This window comes from Aspergillus homomorphus (genome assembly GCF_003184865.1).
Source record: "Aspergillus homomorphus CBS 101889 unplaced genomic scaffold BO97scaffold_24, whole genome shotgun sequence".
Classification (NCBI taxonomy): Eukaryota; Fungi; Ascomycota; class Eurotiomycetes; order Eurotiales; family Aspergillaceae; genus Aspergillus; species Aspergillus homomorphus.
Window position 1 is genome coordinate 3,881 of NW_020291910.1, and position 24,657 is coordinate 28,537.

Consider the following 24,657-nt stretch of genomic DNA (forward strand, 5'->3'; position numbering starts at 1 on the left):
CCCCTCTCTCGATCATCTGCATCACGATCCCATCGCCTCTGTTCCCGGAAACCTGCAGTCGTCGCTCAGACCCTCTCGCTGTCTCAAACCCGAACCTGTCCGCTGTGGCTTTGCCTTTGACCATTCCGCGCGCAAGCCTCGATCCCTAATCGGGCGTCCTCGTCGATCGCAAACCTACCACCCTTTTTTATTATCGCACCGAGACTTTCCCCCATTGTCTCTCGATCGCGCCAATTTCCCTCTCCTCCCTCGATTCGCCCGGTCTAAGACCTTGATCGACTGGCTGTTCGAGAATCACATTGTTTCGGGTTTCAGGTGTCAGCGGTCTGATAGGTGGATGCCGCGCCCTTCCGCAGGCAGCTAATGGGCTAGTTCTCCGCTGTCTGGGAGTGATACGAGAAAATGGGTTCGTGTATGAGCTCCGAGGCGACCGGCGATGTCGAGCAGAAGCGGAAGAGCCAGGCTATCGATCGCAAAATAGAGGAGGATTCGAGGCGACTACGGCGAGAATGCAAGATCCTACTACTCGGTCAGTTGCGCGTTTCTTGCTCGGAGAGTAGCATGGCCCTTGAGACGCTTGAGGTGTGGCTAACAGGATGTGTCTTGCCTTAGGCTCCGGAGAAAGCGGGAAGTCGACAATTGTTAAACAGATGAAGATCATCCATCAGAATGGCTACACGGTCGAAGAGTTGTCGTTATACCGTCTGACAGTCTACAAAAATCTCCTTGATTGCGCCAAATCGCTCATCGCCGCTTACCACCAATTCTCTCTTGAGCCTTCGAGTCAAAAGGTCCGCGACTATATCCAGTACATTTACGATTATAATATCAACCCTGATCCCAATGTGCCGCTCGACAGCAAGCTAGGGGATGCGATCACCTACCTCTGGAACGACCCGTGTACGTCGACGGTATTAGAACACCAGAACGAATTTTACTTGATGGATTCCGCACCATAGTAAGACTGTCTACGCTTTTCACACTCGCGGCACGGATGCTGATGCAGAGGGACTAGTTTTTTCGAGGAAGCCAAACGAATAGCCGCTCCTGAATACATTCCCAGTGTGAATGATGTGCTTCGCGCGCGAACGAAAACCACCGGTATCTACGAGACTCGATTCACAATGGGTCAACTAAGCATACAGTATGTGACTCTTTTGTGTCTGACATGCGAATTCTATAATCATCTTCCAGTATGCTTACGTGATATTTAGCATGTTCGATGTAGGCGGCCAGCGCAGTGAGCGCAAGAAGTGGATTCATTGTTTTGAAAACGTCACATCCATCATCTTCTGTGTGGCGCTTAGCGAATATGACCAAGTACTACTAGAGGAAAGCAATCAGGTATGCATCACTTTGTCCGCCGGAAGGTAGCCATCGTCTGACCCGCCCGAAGAATCGAATGATGGAAAGCTTGGTGCTTTTCGATTCCGTTGTCAACTCCCGTTGGTTCATGCGAACGAGTATCATTCTCTTCCTCAACAAGGTCGACCTTTTCCGACAAAAGCTCCCTCGTTCACCCTTAAACAACTACTTCCCTGATTACTCGGGCGGCAATGATGTAAACCGAGCCGCCAAGTACCTTCTATGGAGATTCAATCAAGTCAATCGCGCACATTTGAATCTCTATCCTCAGTAGGTCTCCAGTTGCTCGATTACATCCCCATGATATCTGACTTCTACTGCAGTCTCACTCAAGCTACCGATACGACCAACATTCGTTTAGTCTTCGCTGCCGTGAAAGAGACGATATTACAAAACGCTCTGAAAGATTCCGGCATCCTCTAGAGTTGGCAGCTGACCGGGTAGTAGCGAGATACTGGTAGAGATAGTACATGCCGGTACTGTGCTGGTCCTGCGACTGAATGGACCAGTCTCGCGCTTGGTGACCGGTTACAACCTTAGATCTTCCCGCTTTGACCCGTGAACTTTTCCTATGTCCCGGTTGGGGGGATATAACGCTGGGATGCTCTTCTCGGGCGTCTCATTTGACATTATGATCCCTTCGGCGAGTCGTCCGAGCCTTTCTCTTTTGGCCGGCTCCTCCCTTCTTTCCTTCTCCTCTTTTTCCTTCAGCCCTCTGATTTGTCTGCACCTCATGATTCTCATTGTTACCCACACGCGTTGCTTTTTTTTTTTTTTTTTTTTTTTTTTTTTTTTTTTTTTTTTGGTGGGTCGGCGTCGGCGTTGTGGTGCTTGACTTGATTCACCGTTCGAAGTGCCTGGCGCTGGATTGGTTCGGAAATGTTGGATATGTCTGGCAAGGTGTTATTTGTTGGTTTTCCTAATGGGGTCGGGGTGGCTTGCTCTTCTGGGGATCTTCGTCTGCGTTGGCCGGCATCGGATGCCCTTTAACCTTTCAATTGGCTTGAAAGTTGATGAACCTTTGATCTCAAGCTGAAAAGTTAATGGCTTGAACTTCACTTTGCATATAGCTTGTGGTGGGGAACGCTTGATATTCATTTCTCATGCCCCCCCGAGCTGTTCCTCATGCCTGTCTTCCCCCATCTGATCTTCCTTTTCTTGATTCCCTATTGATGTCATGCATTTGGACGGCGATCTTTCATTTTCATATCTATCATAATATGCCATTATAATCATCTTTCCTCGCTCATTCCTTTTCTTGTTCTTTTCCTTTCTTTTGTTTTGCCCAATGTCACCATTTCCTTCTTGCTACGTGGTCGCAGGTACCCGCGTTTCTACGTCTCTCTCAATCATTGATAGCGATTATACACATGTAATCTAAACCCTGCGAATTCTTCTTTTGTCTCTCTTGAATGTGGAACATTGCTGGACTTTCCTTTGGGCTCTTTCAAGTTGTGATGGGTTGATTCATTGCTGCTGGTTGGAAGGGTGCTGGGACACGACCTCCACAGCTTGGATGGGTGGGAGGGTGGGGTAGTGTCATGAGGAGGAGGATAGTCGAGGTCCGATCTCCATTGATAGTTTCGTACTTAGTAGGTACTGTGCACCTCATGGTCAGAGTTAGAAGAGAGTAGTAGAGTAGAGTACACTCGAGTACCGTCGACTCTTGAGTGCGGGGTTGGCTTGTTTGAAGCTGGACCGAAGAGGCTAAGCCTGACAGCACTGAGGTCCAACACTTGCTTGGAACTTGAGCTTGGAAGTACTGTACCACACACAGCACACAGCACGCAGCACATCAAACACACTGCCCAGTATACATGGAAGGAATTCAGGTGATTCCTCCAAAATATCCTCCAAGGTTCCTGTTGTATGTCTCTTTTTCAGTCGCACTGTCCAACAAGAAGACACAATCGGAATGAGATGTTTGAACCACGCGGACTCCCCGGTTGGCGTGCGTCATAGCGGCTGTCCGCACTGACCGTGACGGCATCAACAAATATCTCTCGCTATCTTATCGGTCAGCCCTGCAACTTCCCTCGTCCCATATTCAATGTTTCACTCAAAGGGCTCAATGTCTCCATGTCTCCATGCCTACACGTCTCCATGCCTTTATCACCGAGGACGCCAGTGGGGTCTGTCACTACCCATGGGCTAATCCACACCCTCCATATACTCAGTAGGATCCATTGAAGACGGCGACTTTCCTTCCTCCCGATTCCGGGCTCTCCGTCGTGCGGTTCCCACGCCATCTGACACTATGCAAGCTCCGGTTCTACCAGGGCCTAGACATGCGTCTAACGTGCATGGGAAACGGCCCAGTCAACGTGCCAACGTATGATCGATTCCTGGTTCCCCTCAGTATAGTCCTGTCAGCGTCTCAATCAATCCACCCCTCCGCGTCAATCCTCCTCCCCTGCCTTGCTTTGATCCTGGAAACATCATGTCCATTCACAATTCCTTGTCACGCGGTGCGATGCGGATGTAGGACTCCAATTGCTCGAGTCCCTAATCCCTCATCCCTCATCCTTCTTAAGCTGGGGTGTGTCTACCCGCTCTCTGCCTTCCTTCCCTCTCTCTCCTCTCCTCCCCCTCCTCGTACTCGGCTTCCTTCCTCTTGATTCTCTCTCTCAAGTGGATGGCCCTGCCCTCCAATTTTCTTGCGTGATTATCCTTGTTTCTTTTTTTTTTGAAAGATCCTTCCATCGCATATCTTGTTCTCAGCTACTATCCGCTCCTCACCTTCAATTCCCCGCAACGCCTATTTTGCTTCTGTACTGTTCCCGTCCTGACGCTCACCATGGCTGCCGAAGGTCGCCGCGAAAGGAAACCCTCTGTGGGAGCTCCCGTCTCCGAGCTTCAGGGCCCCGTTGGCCCCAGCTTCAGCCGCCCCAAGCACAGACGTACTTTCACCGGTTTTGGCCCAGCTGAGATCAAGAGTGTCGAAGCTAGCATTCCCGAGCACCTGAGAGAGGCGTGAGTACCCGAAACCACCCCTCCTCCTCGGTTACACAGACAACCTTGCTGTCCGCTCAACAGGGGGACCAGACTTATTCGTGATCTGCCGATGGAGAACTTTGAACTAATTTGAGCAATCATTTAGGTGGAAGAAACACGTAAGATCAAGATCATTCTAGCTTCTCAGGGACCTGTGCTAATTTTACTTCACCGGCCAGTCCGTCAACGGCTTTACCAACAAAGAGGAGTTTGAAGTAGGTTGAAGAAAGACATTATTCTCTTCCATCATACTAACATTTACGACAGAGTGAATTGGTTCGCCACATTGAGACCACATTGGCTCGCTCGCTATACAATTGCGATGAATTGTCGGTCCCCTAATTCCAACCCTTGGCACTTGGAGAAGAATCTTACAATCATCTAGGGCTGCGTACTCTGGAACGGCGCTAGCCTTCAGAGATCGCTTGATCATCGAATGGAATAAAACCCAGCAACGTCAAGCTTCTGCAGACCAGAAGCGAGTTTACTGTATGTGTGACAAGCTACCCTCTTCTGTGACCTGACTACCTCGCTCATGCCTTATCCTCAGATCTTTCGCTGGAGTTTCTAATGGGCAGGGCATTGGATAATGCAATGCTCAACGTTGGTCTGAAGGATGCTGCAAGAGGTAAGGGATGCGTGCCGCCACTTCACATGAAGAACCCATGCTGATGTCAGATGTGCGTTGTCGCAGAGGGTCTGAAGGACCTTGGCTTCCGTATCGAAGATGTTATCAGTCAGGAACATGACGCTGCCTTAGGTAACGGAGGCCTGGGACGTTTGGCTGCTTGTTTCCTTGACAGCATGGCCACACTCAACTATCCCGCGTGGGGCTACGGTTTACGCTATCGATATGGTATTTTCAAACAAGAGATTGTGGATGGCTATCAGATGGAGGTCCCTGACTACTGGCTCGATTTCAACCCTTGGGAGTTCCCTCGCCATGAAATCACGGTCAACATCCAATTCTATGGTTGGGTTCGGAAGTATCAAGACGAAAACGGCAAAACCATAAACTCATGGCAGGACGGCGAGACTGTCCAAGCAGTGGCATACGATGTTCCCGTCCCCGGATACGGCACCCGCACGACGAACAACCTACGTCTGTGGTCCGCCAAGGCTTCTAGCGGAGAGTTCAATTTCCAGAAGTTCAATGCAGGCGACTATGAGAGCGCCGTCGCGGAACAGCAACGCGCAGAAACTATTTCTGCGGTGCTGTATCCGAACGACAGCTTGGACCGCGGCAAGGAGCTTCGATTGAAGCAGCAGTACTTCTGGTGTGCTGCTTCCTTGTTTGACATTGTTCGACGATTCAAGAAGACAAAGAGAGCTTGGAGCGAGTTTCCCGACCAGGTGGCCATTCAGCTCAATGACACACATCCGACACTGGCCATTGTTGAGTTGCAGCGCATTCTGATCGACCAGGAAGGTCTGGAATGGGACGAGGCTTGGGGAATTGTGACGAAGACATTTGGTTACACCAACCATACCGTCTTGCCTGAGGCTTTGGAGAAATGGTCTGTCCCGCTGGTACAGAGCCTCTTGCCCCGGCATCTGCAAATTATCTTCGACATCAATCTATACTTCTTGCAGTTCGTGGAGAAGAACTTCCCCGAGGATAGAGACATGCTGTCTCGCGTGTCGATCATCGAGGAGTCGCACCCGAAGATGGTGAGAATGGCTTATATCGCTATCATTGGATCTCACAAAGTGAACGGAGTCGCAGAGCTGCATTCAGACCTTCTGCGAACCACTCTCTTCAAAGACTTTGTGACCATCTACGGCCCAGACAAGTTCACCAATGTCACCAATGGTGTAACCCCCCGTCGTTGGCTTCACCAGGCGAACCCCCGCCTTTCCGACTTGATAGCTTCTAGATTGGGAGGCTACGGATTCTTGACCGACCTGACTCTTCTGGATCGGTTGGAGGCATTTGCTGATGATAAGGCCTTCCAGAAAGAGTGGGCAGAGATCAAGACTGCCAATAAACTTCGTTTGGCGAAGCACATCAAGGAGGCCACTGGCTATAGCGTAAACCCGAATGCTTTGTTTGACATTCAAGTGAAGCGTATCCATGAGTACAAGAGACAGCAGCTCAACATCTTCGGGGTCATTCACCGATACTTGAAGATCAAGTCGTTGTCCGCCGAGGAAAAGAAGAAAGTCTTGCCGCGGGTGTCAATCTTTGGTGGCAAGGCCGCTCCAGGCTATTGGATGGCCAAGACGATTATCCACTTGATCAACAAGGTCGCCTCTGTCGTCAACACCGACCCTGATGTTGGCGATCTTCTGAAAGTCATTTTCGTCGAGGATTACAATGTCAGCAAGGCCGAAATCATCTGTCCCGCTTCGGATATCAGCGAGCACATCTCTACGGCGGGTACTGAAGGAAGTGGAACCAGCAACATGAAGTTTGTGATGAACGGAGGCCTGATCATCGGTACTTGCGATGGAGCCAATGTATGCGAGCCGCCCTTGTCTATACTGAGATAATGCTAACCCCTCCCTCCAGATTGAGATCACCCGAGAGATCGGCGAGCAGAACATCTTCTTGTTCGGCAACCTTGCCGAAGATGTGGAGGAGCTCCGCCATCGCCACCTGTACGGGGATTTCCAGCTCGACCCGCACCTGGCCAAGGTCTTCGACGCGATCCGTGGCGGTATGTTCGGCGACGTGAACAGTTTCTCGGCGCTGCTGGCCTCGATCATCGAGCACGGAGACTACTACCTCGTCTCCGACGACTTCAACTCCTACATCACCACACAGGATCTGGTGGACGAGTCGTTCCGCAACCGCGAAGAATGGATCTCCAAATCCATCGTCAGCGTGGCTCGCATGGGCTTCTTCTCCACCGATCGCGTCATCAGCGAATATGCGGAGAGTATCTGGAACATCGAGCCTCTGGTCGTGAAGGATTAATGAGAGGGTCCCATCGTACAGTACAGTCTCTAGCATGGTGACCGGATCTTAGGGATGGGCAAGAGAGAGAGAGAGAGAGAGTGAGAGTGAGGGAGCTTTGTATCTGCTTAGTTTGCTCATTGCAGAGTGTCAATACAGCCAATGGTTTATGTCATGACCGTTCCTTCTCGGCACGTAATACTCTATGTGGTAGACTCTACTTCAAGTCCTTCGCTTCCATAATTCTTACACTACGATAGATGCTATCAACACGACACATGAGAGGGAGATACAGCTAGATGCATAACGATAAGGATCTATATCCAAGTGAAACGAAAAGACGAGTGTATATGTATCCGACCCGCCCGTCCCTCAGGCACTCAACTCGGCCATGCGTTTCTGCAGTTCCGGCACCGCTCGGAGATGGAGCTCCAGGTCTTCTTTCTCGCTGCAGGAAGAGAGATCATTAGCTTAGGTTCAGTGGGAAGCATTCGGCGAGAGGATTGACAAGGAGGAAACGACGTTCAAAGAGTGGATAAGATGATAAGAATGAGAAAGACCATAGAAGCCACAACGAGGAAAGAAAAGAAAAAGGGGAAGGGGGATGGGATGAGTCCTACTCTTCCAATTTCAGCCGTCGCTCCCAGTCGAGCTTGGTAAAAATATACCCGCCCTGGCCGTCGAACTGGAGGATACGACGGTGGTATTTCCACAGGCTGCGACGGTGCGAGACGGTCATGAGGGTGATGCCGAGGCGCTTGGCGGTCTCGTACATGATGCGCTCGACCTCGAGGGTGACGGAGGAGGTGCACTCGTCGAGGATGGCGTACTGGGGGCGGTGGTAGAAGAGGCGGGCCATGGCGATGCGCTGCTGCAGGCCGCCGGAGAGGACGTCGCGCCACTCCTCCTCGGCGTCCCAGCCGCCGGGGCGGTCGACGACGCCGGCGATCTCGACCACCGACAGGATCTCGTACAGGTCGTCGTCCGTGATGCCCTTGGCGCGCATCTCGCGGAGGTTGTCCGGGTAGATGACCTGTTGGCGGAGGGTGCCGCGCGAGAGGTACGGTCGCTGCGGGATGTAGAAGATCTGGTCTGGTGGCGGCTTGTGCACGGTGCCGCCGTATACGGGCCAGAGGCCGCCCAGGATGCGGAAGAGGGAGGACTTGCCGCAGCCGTTGGGGCCGACGATCAGGAGGTGGTCGCCTGGGTGGACGGTGAAGGAGAGGGCGCGCACGAGGATGTCGCCGTTCGGGGAGATGATGGGCACGTTCTGGAACTCGATCGAGTCGGCGGTTTCGGTGACGGTGCCGCGCGAGGAGAGGGTCGCCGCGTGGTCGGAGGTCGAGTCGGTGGCGGAGGAGACGAGCTTCTTCTCGAAGTGGCCGGATTGAAGGTCGTCCATGACTTCTAACAGGGTCGAAACTCGTGCTGTGTGGCCGGCCAGTTCGGAGATTTCCTTGTAGGAGAACATGAGGCGGCCGAATGCGTCGGAGGAGGAGAGGAGCATGCGACGGTTCGTTACGAAGCCTGTAGTTCCTTTAGAATGCGACTGGAATGAAGGAAGGGAAGTCGAGACTCACTTTCGGTACGGTCACCCATGGTCTGCGTGACTTGGCCGGGGATCTTGAAGAAGACAGGGATACTGCAGAGGACTAGGCCCAGAGCGCCCCAGAAGTACTTGATCACGAAATCTTCCATGAAGCCATGATAAAGACGTCTCCGAAGAATGCGATTGACATGCTTGATGAGAGTGAAATAACCCTTGTCGAGCGTGTCTTTCTCTGCCTCATGGCCATGGTATAGCGCAATCTCCTCGCTATAGTCAAGTAGGCGCGAGTGGAGGAACCGGAACTCTCCTTCCAGACGAGCCTCGTCAGCCACGTATTTCCCGAAGGGCGGCGTGAGAGCCCGCATGACGTTGGCCGAGATCTGCACCAAAAGGCTCATGAGGAAAAGACCCTCGCCGCCAACACTTTTCGAAAGCGAGTAGTTGTAGATCGCCATGTCGAGAACTGGCTTGGCCAGGTTGGAGTATAGCTCGGCCAGACTGTCAGAAAAGCGAGACACGTCGACGGTGATGAGCTGATCGGGGTTCTTGACGCGATCGTCGAGGGCGGAGATGGCATAGAACGTCATGTTCGAGAGGTACTTCTCATGAATATAGTCGGTGAGACGCTTGCGATAGCTGAGAGCCAGCTTGCATTGGTGGTATGAGAGCTTTCGGTATCGTTAGCTAGGGGCTTACATCTTCCGTCTCCCCTCCCCCAGCGCATCACCACCACCACCCATGGTCAAACACTCACCATCGAATTCGTAAACGTCGCCGGCACAGCAACAATCATCCACCACACCAATCCCAGTAAGAAATCCTTCCCCTTGCCCCTCACCAGATTACTCACCAACCGCCCGTCCAGCTCGGCGACATACAGACTCAATAATGTCCTCAGCACGAGAAACACACTATGGCCGAATAACAACCGCAGTTCCTTACTCCTCCACCCCGGGATCACAATCTTCAGCAGTCGAAAGAGGTTCCGGAAGAACTCGCGATTCACTTCGACCTTCTTCCGGGGTATTTCACCGGCGCCGGCGCCGTTGCCGTTACCGCCGTCGCCGAGACTGCTGGTTCCGGGCCGTTTGCTCCGCATCTCTGCCTGCTGTTGGGAGGCGGCTTTCTGCTCGGAGATGGCATTGTGGATGCGCTTGGCGAGAGCGGCGAAGAGGGCGAGGTAGACGGTTCGGGAGACCTGTTTGCGGTGGCGGAGGTAGAGGGAGGTGAATCGGGAGAGGAGTTGACGTAACGGTATGGACCATCGCTCGGGCGGTAGGGGGAGAAGGAGCTTCGACTGGACGGCCATCGTGGCCCAAAGTAGATAGATTAGTTATCTATCGTAGCTAGGGTGAGTCGACCAGTTTAAGGGAAGCATGACACCGAGGGGACACAGGGAGTGAGTGAATGAGATGAGGAAGAAGACAGTGAGTGGAGTGGAGTGGAATGGAGAGAAGTTGTTGTTGTTGTAATGCGGGAGGGGAGGGAAGGTGGAATGACATGTGAAAGACCGACCCCATGCTCGCGGCGGGTCTTGCCCCGGATTTCATGGGGGAATTTTTGAGCCGAGGATGGGCCAGTCTTAGTCAGCCACAAACTAGCCAGCTAATTTACTTAACAGTAACTATCGTCAAGTCCAAAATGGCCCATTCTTAATGGTCTCGCTACTTAGTTTACAAGCATTATAGACGACATAACCTCACAGGAAGTATATACAGCGCTGTGCAAATCCCCTCGCATGATATAATCCCCAATGCACAGGTATGAAAAGCTGGCTACCGACTCCAAAATGACGTAGATAGATCACCGGGCCAAGGTTAAACGATATTATCCCAGAGAGGCAATAGTCGCTGGGAAGAAAGGCTGTACTTATTGAAACCTCTCAATACGGTGAAGGACGATCAGGCTCGGCCTGATTTGTTTGTTTATGAGCCCCAGGTAACGGAGATGGAGATCTCTTGCCGCTATTGATCTGTGCAGCGATCTGGCTTTGTCGGAACTTCTCGAAGCCTTCCGAGTCTTGTTGCTGGGCAGCCCAGAGCTCGTCCACCGTCGTGCCGAGGTCTTTGAACGCCTTAGCTGCGTTGACACTCTCGAAGTTCGACCGCATTTGATCCAGATGCAACCGGTCGAGCTTCTCTCGTAACGCAGCGATATGCGATTCGTCAAAAGTGAGCGATGACGCATCGTCGTCCGTCGGATCGAACGACGGGCTCAGGAAATCTCGTCGGAGATTCTGCCCCAAGCGATGTACGTGACCTTCCTCATGGGTCATGGCACGCGAATGGAGTGATGTGATCGAGCTTGCCCGGGACAGTCGGACAGCGTAGTGGTCATCCTCGTCATCCGCAGCAGCTTCAGCATCACCATGCGTGACATTGGGTGGTGTGCCATCGCCAGCACGCGCACCCCACACATCTTCGCCAGAGTTCTGAGAGCTGGTTTCGGGGAAGCTATAGGGCACCGCCTGTGGTACAATACGTGTTTCAGGATATTCGTCTTCAAACCGCTGGATCATCCTCTGCAACGTGAAATCCAGGAACTGGAGACGCCCTAGTGAGAGTACATGGTTAGCATAGGTGGTTCTGGCAAGAGAACGGGAACGAAACATACTATAGTTGGTGTCATTGCCAGCCCTATCTTCCCGTACGAGGGCAGTTTGAATACGGGTCCGAATGTTGCGCGCAGACTCCAGTAGATTTTTGGACATGTCCCGAGGCTTTCTAGTGACGAAGGACCGGGATTTCCGGTGTCGAGGGGTTGCTGTGCCACTAGGGGGGCCAGATTGATCCCCAGGAAGAGAGCGGTCTACATTACCAAGGCAAACACCCAAGGCTTTAACCACACCAGTACCACCAATCACATAGTCTTCGTCGGGAGCCGGGTCGTCATCCTCTTCGACTGCTTCTTCCCCGGCACCGTGACCAACGATATGCTGCAGAATTTCCGGAACATGGACAGCTGAGCGTGCGGCCGCAATTTCAGAAAAATCGGAAAACTCGACTGCGATGGCACCTTGTTCGAGGTTTTGAAGAGAGTAGGCGACGATCTGGGATGCGAGAGCCTTGACAACTTCGTTATTCTCCGCAGTGGGGACTTCAATGTCAACAGCAATAATAGTGCGAGAAACGCGCACCGCGGCCATCAACGACGCATAGACGGCACACGCTTCTTCCTGTGTGGCTGGATCAGTTGCCGACGCCAGCGCCGTGATCAAGGGGTTCTCCAGGATGTTGAGATGGCATAGGCTCGGGCACTCCGGCAAAACTTCGGCTAAAGCAATTGCTTGGTCAGGGGACATGTTCACATCCGCGAGATGGATCCGTTTGAGCGCAGGCATCTTCGGAAGAAAGCGCCTGAATGTTGGTAATGCGTCCGGCTTCATGGTGAACAACTCTGGATTGTGGGAGAAATCAACGAAGCGAAGATCAGGCAGGCAGGCCAATCCTTGGAGCAACGGGTAAACGGTAGTGGGCGTAAGAGAGCAATCGGCCAGACTCAGCGCATAGAGCGGGTGCACATCAGAGATGGCAGAGGTAATCAAGTCAAGGTGGTCCCGGATCGGGTTCCCACCCAAGTCAAGACCTTCGCATTTTCCGGCCTTCAAATAGCGTACAACATGCTCCAGACTTTCTCTTGAGAGCGCGTTATTGGCAAATCCAAGTCTTCTCAGACCCACAGTGGTGGCTGCGTCACAGATCCGCTGAGTATCCTCAGCCGTCGGATTGCATTCGCTGAGAAGAAGCTCCTCGAGATGATCCCCGCCGAAGCGCTGAGCGAGCGCGTTGGCGAAGACAGCCGTTAGCTCGGTAGAGGCTGTTGTGCAATTCGCAGGCTGGACAGCCAATTTTCCAGAAGCACTTATGGGGATAGGTGTCCTGGGAAGCGGGATGCCAGACAAATCGATGGCCTTCAGAGATTTGGAAAGATGAACAAAAAGACAAATATGAAGCCATCCCTCCGTGCTGATTTTTGGGTTGTCCTTCAGCGACAATTTCTCAATGACGCTGAACCTCTCTTCCTTTTCCAGAGATGGCATCTCTGACATCTTGCCTCTCTTGCGTTTGCTCCACATTTGCTCTACTGTCCGGGTGGAGAGCAAAGCGGCGAGGATCGACCGAACCGAATCATCAGTCAAGGCACACTCCTCGAGGATGAGCTTTCGAACCGGAACAACGGCCAGCCAGTCACAAAATGTGGCTGTGTCTTCAGAGGTCATGGGGAAAGTGCTCAAGTCTAGTACAGCAACAGTGCCCGGAGACTCCGCTAGGGTGGAAGACGGCTTGGAGATTTCATCCACTATCCTCTTCAACACGGGGGTTTCACGCAACTGACAACAGCGCCGATAGATTCTGACCGGATCCGTGGTCGGGTGACTTTGAGACTTGGGACGACTGTTGCCAGACGCCGGCGTGCGAACGCCGTACTCCTCACCGTCGGCCGTCAGTTGCATGGGAATTGTGCCATTAGCTTCAGCCTGCCTTCGCCTTCTTTCTCTCCGCTCCCTGCGCTCCTCCTCTGACCTTTTCTTTTTTTCTTGTTTTCTGCTCGGTTCTTTGGTTTCCCCGTTGGGCGTTGCTTCACTAGCTGCCGTTCCAGGCGAGCCTGAAGACTTGCCAGTAGCAGTTTGTTCCTGGGTGTTACCTTCCTTGGCAGTGGTTGCAGATTGCGATTTCGCCGGGGTAGTCTCATCCTTGTCCTTCTTGTCCTTCGACTTCGAGTTCGACCTCTTCAGTTTTGGGCCATGGATATCCGGCACGATATGACGCTTGCTGTTGATCGCCGGCGCCTCTTCATCCGACTCTCGATATGATAGCCCCGCAATCTCAACATCAACGCAGAAAGCAACACGCCGCAATTTCGCCTGATTTAGATCGGCAACCTTGCATCTATCCCGGTCTTGGTCGATGTTCATAACCCGACGCGGACATATCGTACCGTTAGTGGCCAATTTGCCTGAACCGCCTGATGCAGATGAGGAAAGCTTCCGAAATGCGCTCGACAAGAACGAGGGACCCTTGGGGGAAGTGGAGGCAAATGGGCTGTTCTCATCCTTCCGCTCCTCCTCCTTATCCTTCGGGGAATACGCTGCGCCAAAGGGGTTGTGATTGTCCATCTTCGAGACGGGCGACGTTGCTTTGGTGCTCGGTTGTGCTTTCATGTTGGATTGTGAGGGAGGCGTGGAACCCGAGGAGAACCTCGAGCTGAGGCTGGAGATCCATGAGTTTCGCCTGCCCGCAATTGGGCGCGGGGCGCTCTTTTGTGAGGCAGGTGAGGAGCCCGTCTGTTTCGCATCCACCGCCTTTTCAGATGTTTTCACCTCCTTCTCACTTTGTGACGCCACACTGGGTGTTGCCGTAGTCGGGGCATTATTATTCTCGGTAGGAGGCTTCTTTTCGGCGTCACATTGTTGCAGATGGGCGGCCCCTCCGTCCGGTATCGATTTGTCGCTGACCAGTGATGAAGCCGACTTGCAGCGGGATAAATGGTCTGCGGTCGATTGGGGTGAGTTCGGGCCATGCACGCGACTGATGTTCAAGTACGATCAAACTCACCTTTATGCGAATGATGGAGCCAGCTAACATCCACAGTCTCAACTCCTTCCATTTTGGCAAAAACGCTTCGCGTTGCAGTGTTGCTGGGATGTGACGTAATAGAGCAGAAAGGGTCGTGAACGGGTTTGATTGAAGGCTGAACCTGTGAACTTACAACCCAAGCACTGCCCGTCGAACAACAAACAAGGCGAATTAATGGCAGGAGTCGTTCACAGGCGAGAAATATGGTCGAAGAATGCTGAGCGTCCGAGAGAAGAGGGCAAACCCGAGGAATGCGCAATGCAGATCATTAGTAGTTAATTATGAACGGCGACGGCGAGAAAGTTCCATCATGACATGACGGCGAGACACAGCGGACATGACGGAGCTGAGAGTGGGGGGTTTTGGATACAGAGTTGCGATCGTGAGGCGGATGAGAAATAAATCGCGCAATCAAGGATAGGGAGAGATAAAAGGGGGTGGGAGGGGAGGAGGGAAAGAGGGAAAGGAAAAGAAGGTGTAAAGTGAGGGAAGCGAAGCGAATATCTATGGGAAACGATGGAGACGGGGGTTAAAAGAAGGAAGAGGAATGGTGCGGCTTTGCGGGCACAAGAACGAGGCGATCGGGATGGGCGGTGGGAACTGGAACAACTAGGCTGGAAAAGGACTCATAGCATGATTGTCCATTAGTTCAGTCGGTGGAGAAAAGGGGAGCAAAGCAAAGGCGACCATGATTACATACTGGAGTCTTTTTTTTTTTTTTTTTTTCTTCGTCTTTTTCTTTTCTATTCTGTTCTACTAAGCTGAGTACTACTGAGAATACTCGTACTAGATTATGCCCGCAGCGGAAGGAAAGGAAGGGAACGGAAAAAGTGAAGTGGTCTGTCTGGTAAGGTAAGTCAGGCCGGGCTGGAACACCAAACAGATTCGTAACCTGGTAATTTGGGTAACTTCGTGACTTCGTATTATGCGACCACGGCCGATGACGGAGGGGAGAGAGACCCATTCATGGCATGGCAATTACGCCTCACCAGTGTCGCCACCCTTTCCCTTCTCTCGTCACTTTGCCAAGCCTGACCATACATTACACCCGTTGACCTCCGTTGCCATCGCCTATGATTTCAACTGTGACGATTGCAACCCACAATAGGGAGCAAAAGAGAGGGAGTGTGTGTGCTTGGGAGAGGGAGGGAGAAAGGAGCAAACATCGGCCCAAACGCCAGTCAGCAGCAAACATAGCACGCACATGGAAGTACTCGTATCTACTGACAGTCAATGGTGTTGTCGTTCATGCTCAAATCGTGGAGTTCAATAGCGTAAGGTATGCGCTGTCCAACTTTTTGCCAGCCCAGTCATTGGCTCAGCCTATCACATCCTCACTAAAGGCCCGTCTTATAATTGCTTGTACTCCCTCCGGCACATGACCAGGTCACCCTACAAGAAGATCTCATGTGCTTCAAGGTTTCTTCTACACTGCGACGTGAAGTCATCCTGTGGCAGATTTCGATGGAAGATAGTGGTTGTAACAATTAAGCAAGCCTGCAGCCACCTCCACAGCCAATAATCCTTTCCTTACTCAATGGGCCAGTGACAGAAAGCGGTCATGACGAAAATGCTTAACTACTTGTTCAACAAACAAAGCAGCTTGTCGCCAGCGTGCAGGTTGCAGAAAAGCTTACTGATGCTGATCGACAACAATCCCTGATCAAATGAACAAGAAAAAATAATAAAACAAAATAAAAATTCTGTGCATTGATGGCATTGATGTGAATACGAATGCACGTGCCAGTGTGATAGAGAAGTTCAGCCTTTCAATCCACACCGGGTACACCATGGGATCAGTTAGGACAGAAGGCTACCAGAGTGGCCTGTTTGTGCCTTACTCAACTTCAATTACCATAGACAAAGGCAGACTCATAGAAACGGTAAGCGTCTGTCTAGAATATGCTGAAGTGCGGGTAATATTATGGCGGACCCATCCATCTGATCCACAAAGAATCGTCACATCCCCGGGCGAGCGGGCCGCACAACTTCGAATCCTTTTGTCTTTTTCTTTGCCCACGGCCATCTCCTGGATCTATCTGGCACTGTGGAACGGGATGGTTCCATTCGTTCTACCCTGGCGCCGATCTGCGATGCCATCGGCCGACCGTAGTATTGATCCGCCTCGCGTTTGGAATAATCGCCATCGCCGCTGATCGTGGCCGTGTCTTCGTCCAGGACACTCAGGTCTACCGAGCCCAAGCTTGAATCCCCCGATTCACTTTCGCTATGGGACTGCGTTTTGATGGTGGTGAAATGCCGAGACGATGAGGATTTCGGAGTTACGGGCCGAGGAGCTCGAAAGTACGATGGAATAGCGTCGGTGGTGTATGGCCCCATTGGTTGAGGATAAGCTGATGTGGCCTCCATTAGCACGATCAAAAGATATTGTGTCCGGACTGGACCGAACACACCTGCAGGACGAAGCTCTGGGAGCTCTGTAAATGAAGACTTCCTCGTCGACCGCTGCGAGAGTTGACCGATCCCGAAGACCTGTAGAAAGACCTATTAATTGATCTGACTTGTGAATATCCGTACCGATTCCACGTACCGGTGCCTGATGGGGTTCCACGAGGTTGCTACCATGGGACTGTGTGATTCCCAATTCGCGGAGTGTAAATAGCACGATGCTCGAAACACTGGGAACGAAGAACCCGAAAAAGAGCATGGCTGCGTGAAGGAACAAGATGCTGTATGCTATCAAGCCCTTATCGCGCTCGCTCGCCTGGAACTGTGGGAGGAATACACAAGTCATGGCAAGGCTGGCAAACCTCCACAGCGAAAAGCACACAGGTCTCCATGCGTGAAAGTCCCGACAGTTCCACAGCAGACAAGCAAGATTGAGCGTTTCACAAACCATAAGAACCACAGTCTGAACAAGGCCTGATTGTTGTAGTGCCCCGATCGCTATGCCTCTGACAAGCGGAATGCCGTACAGAACAAAGAACATCCAGCTTCCAGAATAACGGTTAGGAACTAAGCTCTCCTGGAAAAAGGCCCCTTGTCTATTACTCTTCACTAAGTACCATATCGTGAAGCCCAGAGACACGGTGAGCAGACCGATGATCAATACCGCGAAGAAGGTACGATAGACCGGAAACCATGAGGCTATAAGAAATTGACTCGAGGAAAAGGTTACGAGTGGAAGGAGGAAGTAATCGAGCACTGTTCGGAGGATACTCCAGCCAGTACGCTGACATTGAGTCACAGACTCCTCCTGAAGGTCTGTCAGCTCAATTGGCTGTCGCCTCCGGAAAGTCTTCGATACCCATTGAATCCCGAACGGAACTTGCACCAACACGATGATCCCCACAATAACGAGGACAAGGTTGACAATCGCATTGACCCAGAGGTCACTAATGACGGTTCCGCCCAGCACCTGTGTCATCTCCTCCAAGCCCCAAGTCGAATTAGTGGCATAAAAACCGTCGTTGACACCGGGATAAGTAAAATCATGTGTCACAGGCCAATTTCGGAAGATGAGCGAGGACCAGGCCAGCTGCCCGGCGATTGCTCGGAAAAAACCAGGGTATGAAAGTGTCAGGCAGCTGCTTAGAAAGATGAATTGGAGGAAGTGCAGACAATCACCTAGGCCCCGTAGGTGGGATTGAGCTGGATCTCGAGATAAGTCGGCAAGCTCGTATCGAAACATGCTTCTTCCATTGGCACGAAGGACTTTGAGCGGGGCTGTCGTAATTCCAAACAAGACCATAATGACGAAAGGAAGAGCCTTCAGGAGTTTTGAAGCTAGTGAGCCGATATAGGGTGTGATATGGGTAGCGGTACAACTAATTTTCTGATCCTCCAGTTGCAGTTGAACGGTTGTGTCCAGTGTGTGCAGGGCATAGGTGTGGTTGAGGTAGTAGGAGGTCTCATAGATGGCATATCGGCGGAGACCACCCTCCATATGAGCCTTTCTGTTACCTTGGTTTGACAGATTGGTGTTGTATTGATAAGGGCTTTCAGCACATCTTCCCCTGGGCTCTCCCTGAAAGCCTACAGGGTGACCCAAGACACTTGCATCCACAACCAATTGTGCCAGGGATCCATTGAAAGAGTCGCAGGTATCGGAGGTGAAATCGCCCGTGAACTTCAGGAATAGTGTTGTCCCTTCATGATCTGGAGAAACCAGATAACCACTTAAGGATTGCGGTCGAAAAACATGAGGCCCAGTCAACGCCGTACTAGCGGGGGAGCATTCCCAGCCGCGAACAAAAGCTGCCTGCGCCGATGACAGGAGCAGAGCCCACAGGAGGAGAGGCGACATCAGAACAAAGACATGCCAGACTATGCCAAACCGAGGAGGAGCATGGTCTTTCTCCTGAATGAGAAAGAGTGTTCTATGACGAGTTTATCAACAGCGATTGATCGATAGGCGTAAAAATAGAACCATGCTGCGGAGGAGTAACTGAGTGAACTAGTCGAACTTAAATAAAGCCGCTCCACCGGGCACTGCAAATTCTTCAGAGGTTGTCGCGATTGGCAAAGTGCAAGTTGGCATTAGCCTCCAGGCACCGGGGGCGGAGTCTCCGAGGAAAAAGAAGAAAAGGAAAGAAAATTAGATGATGTGGGGAAGATTGCCCGAAATAGCAGGTGACCTTGTGGACCTCACTCGGTGCCGCCGTTGCAATACTTAGTAGTTCCTACACTAATGATAATCTTTCCAGAAAGAAACAGAGGTCAATAGTTGCAGCCGCTTGGTGTCGATCTATGCAATCTAGGCAAATGTTGGGATCTTATCTTGATGTCTGCCTCTGGGTGTGGACTTTCCATCCCGACCCAGCTTCCCCGTCAACTTGACGGTACCTTTCACCGTGGCCCCTCAAAGCCAGGTCTTTAATGATAGCACCACCTTAATGATTCGTTTTCCCGGGCGGAAATGGTCTGTGATGAGCACATCAACAAGACAATGCCATGGAGATGATGGCCCTGAGTCTCATCCGCAACAAAACCACAATTCGTGTGCCGAGGATCCGGGCAGAAGACCCGCTACCAGCAACCCACTTTGTCTCGGCCCGTTCATCATCATGGACTTTGTCGACGGTGTGAGCCTTAAGAGCTGAAAGCCCCACCAAGAGTCATGCGGGAAAACATCAGCGATACTTCAGCTCGTTGAACTCGACTTTGATAGGATCGGCAGCCTACCGACGCCTCAGCTGGTTGCAAGCCTCCGGCGCCATCTGGTCACACATGCTTCTTCTGTCTGGCTTCAGTGACCATCGCAGCTTCCATTTACCCAGCTGCGCCGGCACATGGGGCTTACTGAGTGGGCGAGGCATGAGAAGGTACCTACCTGAAGCACTCGCAGTTCGGAAGGTGAGGGAATTAGACCTTTATGATGAAGCCCTGGAAAAGTTGGACGAGAGAATTCTGCGAAAATGCTCTATATTCTGCTGGCAGTAGACACCAATCGAAGCCTCTAAGCTAACCCAACGCGGGACATTCTTGCTCGATCACGTGTAGAATGGTGAGGACATGCGACTACTTGAGCCCATCATGAACACAGAAGACAATACATAAACACAATCTAGATAAGGGAAGTCGGCAAAATGGATTCGTGACATAGTTCACACGCCTTCAAGGAGTGACCAACAACTAAGATAACATACAACATCACTAATCACAGAGTAGTTGTCAAATCAGCTTCATCTGCAACAGGCCGCAGTCACCTAAGAGAACTGTAATGCTTACTAATATTGGAATTGGCCTGTCAACAACCCCGGTCATGACCACTACAAGCCGTAAACCCCCTCAAGGACTTGGATTTTCCAGTGTAGTAATGCTTGACCTTAATACAACTTCAGTACGATGTTATAGAAGAACCACGAGATCTCTACTTTCAGCGACTTGCAGCAAGGGCTCATGGTTGTATACTTACAGGAATACAGACATAGACCTTGAATAGTTACAGTCTATTGTTGGTAATGATCACGCAAATCGCTTTTCGGTGCGCTCGAACACCTATTTTGCGCGATAAAGCAATATACCGATGCCCTCACTCCGTGAGTTAGTGTACAAACTTCTATGGTATGATAGCGTGGCGTTGACATAACAGTTGTTGTCTAGCCACCTCAGCAAAGCAGGAGCTATTCTCTTGTACCTCGAGCCGGTACATCTACTATGAAAAGATCCGACTACATGAGCGGTATGTCGAGTTCAATCCCGACGCTCTTCTGCGCGAAACCGAGAGCCACGTTGGTCCTACCCACGGCCACGCTAGGCGCATTCGCAAGCTCGCCGAAGGGGGCTTCAGTCGCGTCTTTAGTATCACCATGGATGACGGTTTTGACGTGATTGTCAAAATCCCATACCACATTACAGGGCCTAAGCACTACGCGACGGCCAGCAAAGCTGCCACTCTAACGTACCTCAACACCAAGGATATCCCTGTACCCAAGGTGTATAGGTATTCTTCTTCAGACAACAATCCGGCCGGGGTAGAATATATCGTCCTGGAAAAGGCTGCAGGTGTCGGGTTAGAAACTAAGTGGCTTACCATGAGTAAGCGGGAAAGACACACTCTCGCCTTGAGTGCAGTGGAAGTCGAGAAAAAATTCTTTGATATCCCCTTCCGAGCTATCAGAAGTATTTACTTCAAGCAAGACGTTCCGTCTGGCCTCCAAACAACATTGTATAAACCTGATGTTAAGTCGGATCGTGACTCAGAAATCTTCTGCATTGGCCCGACTGCTGACTATAGATTCTGGTATGGCAAAAGAGCTGAGCTAGATCTCCATAGTGGCCCATGCAAGTCCACCGACCTCATGATATGGATGTCGAGATGTGCTATATTTGATCAATAAAGGGAAATCCCACGAGGAGTACCTTGCATCAATCGCGAGGAAAGAGATTGAATGGACTCGCCGATTCGGATAATCACTAGAGCTTGATTTTCCGCATAATGGTGTGTGTCCGGGCGAAAAGTCCCCAGCCGACTACCTCAGTCTTCTGGAGAAGTACCTCGCACTGGTGCCATTCTTCTTCCGAAAAATGCTGGGCATCGTCTCAACCAGCCCACTCTTCGTCACCCAGGTATTTCCATTCCACTTACTCTCTATGATCGAGCTAACAGTTTCGAGACTTGAACCCGAACAATATCTTCATTTCACCTGATACCGGAGCTGTAACCTGTATCATTGACTGGCAGTATACGACGATTGAGCCACGTCTGCTAGCTGCGGGCTATCCGCGTGCCTTCGAGAACCCCGACCCCGAGCAATCTCCCACTCTCGAAGGACCGTCGCTTCCACTAGACAACGAAGCCCTGTCCCCCGAGGAGAAAGCCGAAGCCGAAGAGCCTTATCGCCGGCGTCTTCTCTTCTACTACTACCGGATCTTCAATGGCCACTCGAACAAGCCGCATATTGAAGCTCTACGCGACCCCATCCTTCTTCCTCGCCAGCACCTCGTTGGCCGGGCCGGCAGACAATGGAATGGGAATCTCATCATTCTGAAAGAGGCATTGCTCCGTATGACTGAGTATTGGCCTCACTTACCTGACACCAAAGGTGTATCGTGTCCGGTGCACTTCACCGATACTGAAGTGGCTGAGTTCGGTGAGCAGGAGCAGTTGTGGTTTCAGCTGAATAGCCCGGTGAACCATTGGAGGGATCAAGTCGGTGGGGTCAGTGAAGATGGCTGGATCAGTAATGATCGTTACGATGACACCGTCCGGAAAATAGCCGAGCTGAAAAGCTCTCTGTTGGCTACTGCAGAAGGAGATGAGGAGGATATTCGGTTTTTGGAGAAGGGATGGCTGTTTAGGGATCGTCCGGAGATCTATTGAGAACATTCATGTATAGTTGAAACTAATATGTTTGTTTAACCTTTAGCACTGATTAATATTTCGCATTGTTGTTGTCCTTGGGGCCAAAATCGATATAGGATTAGAGAGAGAAAGAGAGCGATTAGCTTGAATCTGAATTTTCCAACAACCCTCGAGCTGCTAAAGCCCACCAGACATATCAACAGATTCCTCCATTCGAACTACCGCGGGAATCAGGAGCTATAGAGCGGAATGCGCCTGAATATCTGAAGCTGAAAGCCCAACTTGGGTGGAAGGTGAAGATTCTGCTGGACGGCTTTGCTAGTGCTGATTTGATTGGAATGGGTAAGTACTGGATGTTCGTATGGCAACCCGGGATCGGGATTCTGAGATTTGTCTTGGTTTGGAGCGAAGTGTGTATAGCCCTAAAGCTCTGACTGATATCCTCATACCCAGAAGCTTCCTCATGGTAGTATGGCTTTAGGTCTAGGAGGCTTTAACCGGCCATAATTGACACAACAATACTGTTAACATGATAGCATCAAGATATGGCTTTGATATGAAGTATTCTTTTATCTGTTTCTTCGATTAAGTTCTTAAGGGGTTTTTATGCGGAAGGTGTCATTTATTAGGGTAATGCTTCAGGGATTATCTTATGATTTTCATTGATTTTCATTGGTTTTTGAGTTTCAGGCTGTATATATACAATCTCTATATCTATATGTTGATATGGAGTACCTGTATACTGGGAGGATTTAATCTTGGACATCTTCTGCGCCGTAAGACACTCAATCCCGTCTCCGTCGTTACTGGAAACCTTCCGCAATTATAACCAGACTAATAGTATTTTTTTTTAGAAAACAACAAATAAATTGCGAGTTTCTTTCTTGAAATTCTTCTATGCCCAATGAGATCTCATCACCTCGACTACTTTTTTGACGATTGGCTCGGCGATGTCAACCACTTCATCACTCCCAGAAAAACGACGGGGGGCTACCGGTGCACTTGTTGATCCAGTCTGTACAGGTGTTTCTGACCAAATGGTCACACAAAATATCTGTCCAGTAGCAGAGAAGTAGTAGATTGACGCACGACAGAGGGTGAACCCGCCCCCACTAGAATATGAATTTGTCGGAGCGCAATGCCATTGGCGTCGCGCTCCCACCGCATGGCTTCCGGCAAGTTTGCAACGCGCGATTTCTCCACGTACTGTGGGTTTCGTTTCCTGTACTCACAGGCAGTCAGACCATTATATTTATCTTCTACTTTCGACGGAAGACACATACAAGAGGACTCCTCGTGATAACCACTGGCCTGGGTGGAGAGTATGGTAGAAGGTAAAGCCATCTCGAGACCCTGAAGGATGAGCGGCTTGTGTTTGAAGGATATGGATACCTCCAGTTGATGATGAGGGGAGACTTCACGCTGATAGTAGGGACAGAAGCATGAATCACAAAGGGTCGGCTGAGTGGACCAAAGGCTCTGGATTGGCTGAGGGTGCCGCTGCTTGGTAGGTAGCGTTGATAACCTATTGTGCGCATGTGTGGCTTCCTCTGCAACTTATTGTCCATCTTGTTCTCCCTGTGATCGAACGCCAGAGTATCCTTGGGATCATAGCTTGGGTCAGCGACGAACTGACGGAACGCGGCCAATTGTTAGTCTAGTGTGCTAAACGGGTAATAGATTTGTCCTCCCCAGACTTGGCCCGGTTGATGATGCTGAGATTCTGCCATCTTCAGTATTGAGTCACCTGAGTCTAAGCCCAGAACTCTTGCGTGCCATGCCTCAGTCGATACCTCTCAATCTCGTCTGAAAGTGCTCTTGCATTGCGAACCATACGCTTAACAGCCTCGACTTCGAAGGCAGGCCTGAAATGCGATTTTTCTAAAGTGCCGTACATGTCTTTTCGTTCTCGACACTCCACAGCCTCGTCAATTTGGGTGCCCCCAATCGCCGGTAGCGATACCACCGTGGGTTCCTTGGTGGGAGGGAGGCATAGCTGGACGGAGACGGCATGCTGTGTTCAAATACTCGTCTCTAATATGCCGACGGTCGAATGCACGCTGAAGAGTCTTGAACATATCCTCAAGTGTACACTTCGAACAACCCATTCGTCGCATTTCGTCTTGAGAAAGTGGTTAAGAGCCTCTATAGCATTCCATTCCATTGCCCCTTCTTTGACTGGAGTCGTGGAGATGCCTGGGCAGAAGTTCACAAATCTTTACCAGCGTGTTTAGACATGCGGTGTAATAGGCTAGTCAGCCTTAGATACTAAGAAAATGTTCCTCCCACTGCGACAATCGGACCTCGAGAATTTTGTTGATCCTTTTGGCGTTTTGAGCGCGTTCGTGGCCGCGTTGCGCATCTCTCATAGCCATTCCTTGCGTGCGCGAGAGACGCTGAATAGTGAGCTAGAAAGTTGAACGATCCTCTTATGTCTCGCCGTCTGGTAATCTATCAAAATTTGCTGCGACTGCGCAGACATATTAACGTGAAAATGTAGGCGGGG

General features: G+C 51.1%; 7 protein-coding genes across 7 annotated transcripts; 3 read left to right on the plus strand and 4 right to left on the minus strand.

Moving 5' to 3' along the window:
- The first annotated feature begins 268 nt into the window (after positions 1-268).
- Positions 269-2,129, plus strand: gpaB (guanine nucleotide-binding protein subunit alpha gpaB). The gene is made up of 6 exons (XM_025693873.1): positions 269-529; positions 613-958; positions 1,016-1,144; positions 1,215-1,344; positions 1,397-1,635; positions 1,689-2,129. The coding sequence occupies exons 1-6, from the start codon at positions 403-405 to the stop codon at positions 1,786-1,788; spliced, it is 1,071 nt and encodes a 356-aa protein (XP_025550244.1). The 5' UTR covers positions 269-402; the 3' UTR covers positions 1,789-2,129.
- Positions 2,130-3,085: 956 nt separating this feature from the next.
- Positions 3,086-3,754, minus strand: BO97DRAFT_103999 (uncharacterized protein). Its single transcript, XM_025689856.1, has 2 exons — positions 3,425-3,754; positions 3,086-3,375 (listed from the first exon to the last, which is right to left on the minus strand). The coding sequence occupies exons 1-2, from the start codon at positions 3,612-3,614 to the stop codon at positions 3,194-3,196; spliced, it is 372 nt and encodes a 123-aa protein (XP_025550245.1). The 5' UTR covers positions 3,615-3,754; the 3' UTR covers positions 3,086-3,193.
- A 408-nt stretch (positions 3,755-4,162) lies between these two features.
- glpV (glycogen phosphorylase) lies at positions 4,163-7,419 on the plus strand (the record flags this gene model as incomplete). The annotated part of the gene is made up of 8 exons (XM_025698422.1): positions 4,163-4,338; positions 4,466-4,478; positions 4,539-4,574; positions 4,627-4,688; positions 4,745-4,848; positions 4,910-4,987; positions 5,054-6,819; positions 6,872-7,419. 8 exons carry the CDS (start codon positions 4,163-4,165, stop codon positions 7,277-7,279), a joined length of 2,643 nt encoding a protein of 880 aa, XP_025550246.1. The 3' UTR covers positions 7,280-7,419.
- Positions 7,420-7,542: 123 nt separating this feature from the next.
- Positions 7,543-10,235, minus strand: BO97DRAFT_406330 (ATP-binding cassette long-chain fatty acid transporter PXA2). Its single transcript, XM_025695396.1, has 4 exons — positions 9,562-10,235; positions 8,839-9,475; positions 7,879-8,785; positions 7,543-7,706 (listed from the first exon to the last, which is right to left on the minus strand). Exons 1-4 carry the CDS (start codon positions 10,114-10,116, stop codon positions 7,631-7,633), a joined length of 2,175 nt encoding a protein of 724 aa, XP_025550247.1. The 5' UTR covers positions 10,117-10,235; the 3' UTR covers positions 7,543-7,630.
- A 200-nt stretch (positions 10,236-10,435) lies between these two features.
- Positions 10,436-14,892, minus strand: BO97DRAFT_478693 (putative cell wall biogenesis protein Mhp1). The gene is made up of 3 exons (XM_025700640.1): positions 14,363-14,892; positions 11,421-14,297; positions 10,436-11,360 (listed from the first exon to the last, which is right to left on the minus strand). Exons 1-3 carry the CDS (start codon positions 14,412-14,414, stop codon positions 10,690-10,692), a joined length of 3,600 nt encoding a protein of 1,199 aa, XP_025550248.1. The 5' UTR covers positions 14,415-14,892; the 3' UTR covers positions 10,436-10,689.
- A 1,450-nt stretch (positions 14,893-16,342) lies between these two features.
- On the minus strand, positions 16,343-18,650 carry BO97DRAFT_425725 (uncharacterized protein; the record flags this gene model as incomplete). Its single annotated transcript, XM_025697091.1, has 3 exons — positions 16,343-16,737; positions 16,798-16,876; positions 16,935-18,650. The coding sequence occupies 3 exons, from the start codon at positions 18,648-18,650 to the stop codon at positions 16,343-16,345; spliced, it is 2,190 nt and encodes a 729-aa protein (XP_025550249.1).
- A 2,005-nt stretch (positions 18,651-20,655) lies between these two features.
- On the plus strand, positions 20,656-22,169 carry BO97DRAFT_435396 (phosphotransferase enzyme family protein; the record flags this gene model as incomplete). Its single annotated transcript, XM_025697723.1, has 4 exons — positions 20,656-21,121; positions 21,267-21,352; positions 21,397-21,415; positions 21,463-22,169. 4 exons carry the CDS (start codon positions 20,656-20,658, stop codon positions 22,167-22,169), a joined length of 1,278 nt encoding a protein of 425 aa, XP_025550250.1.
- Positions 22,170-24,657: the final 2,488 nt, after the last annotated feature.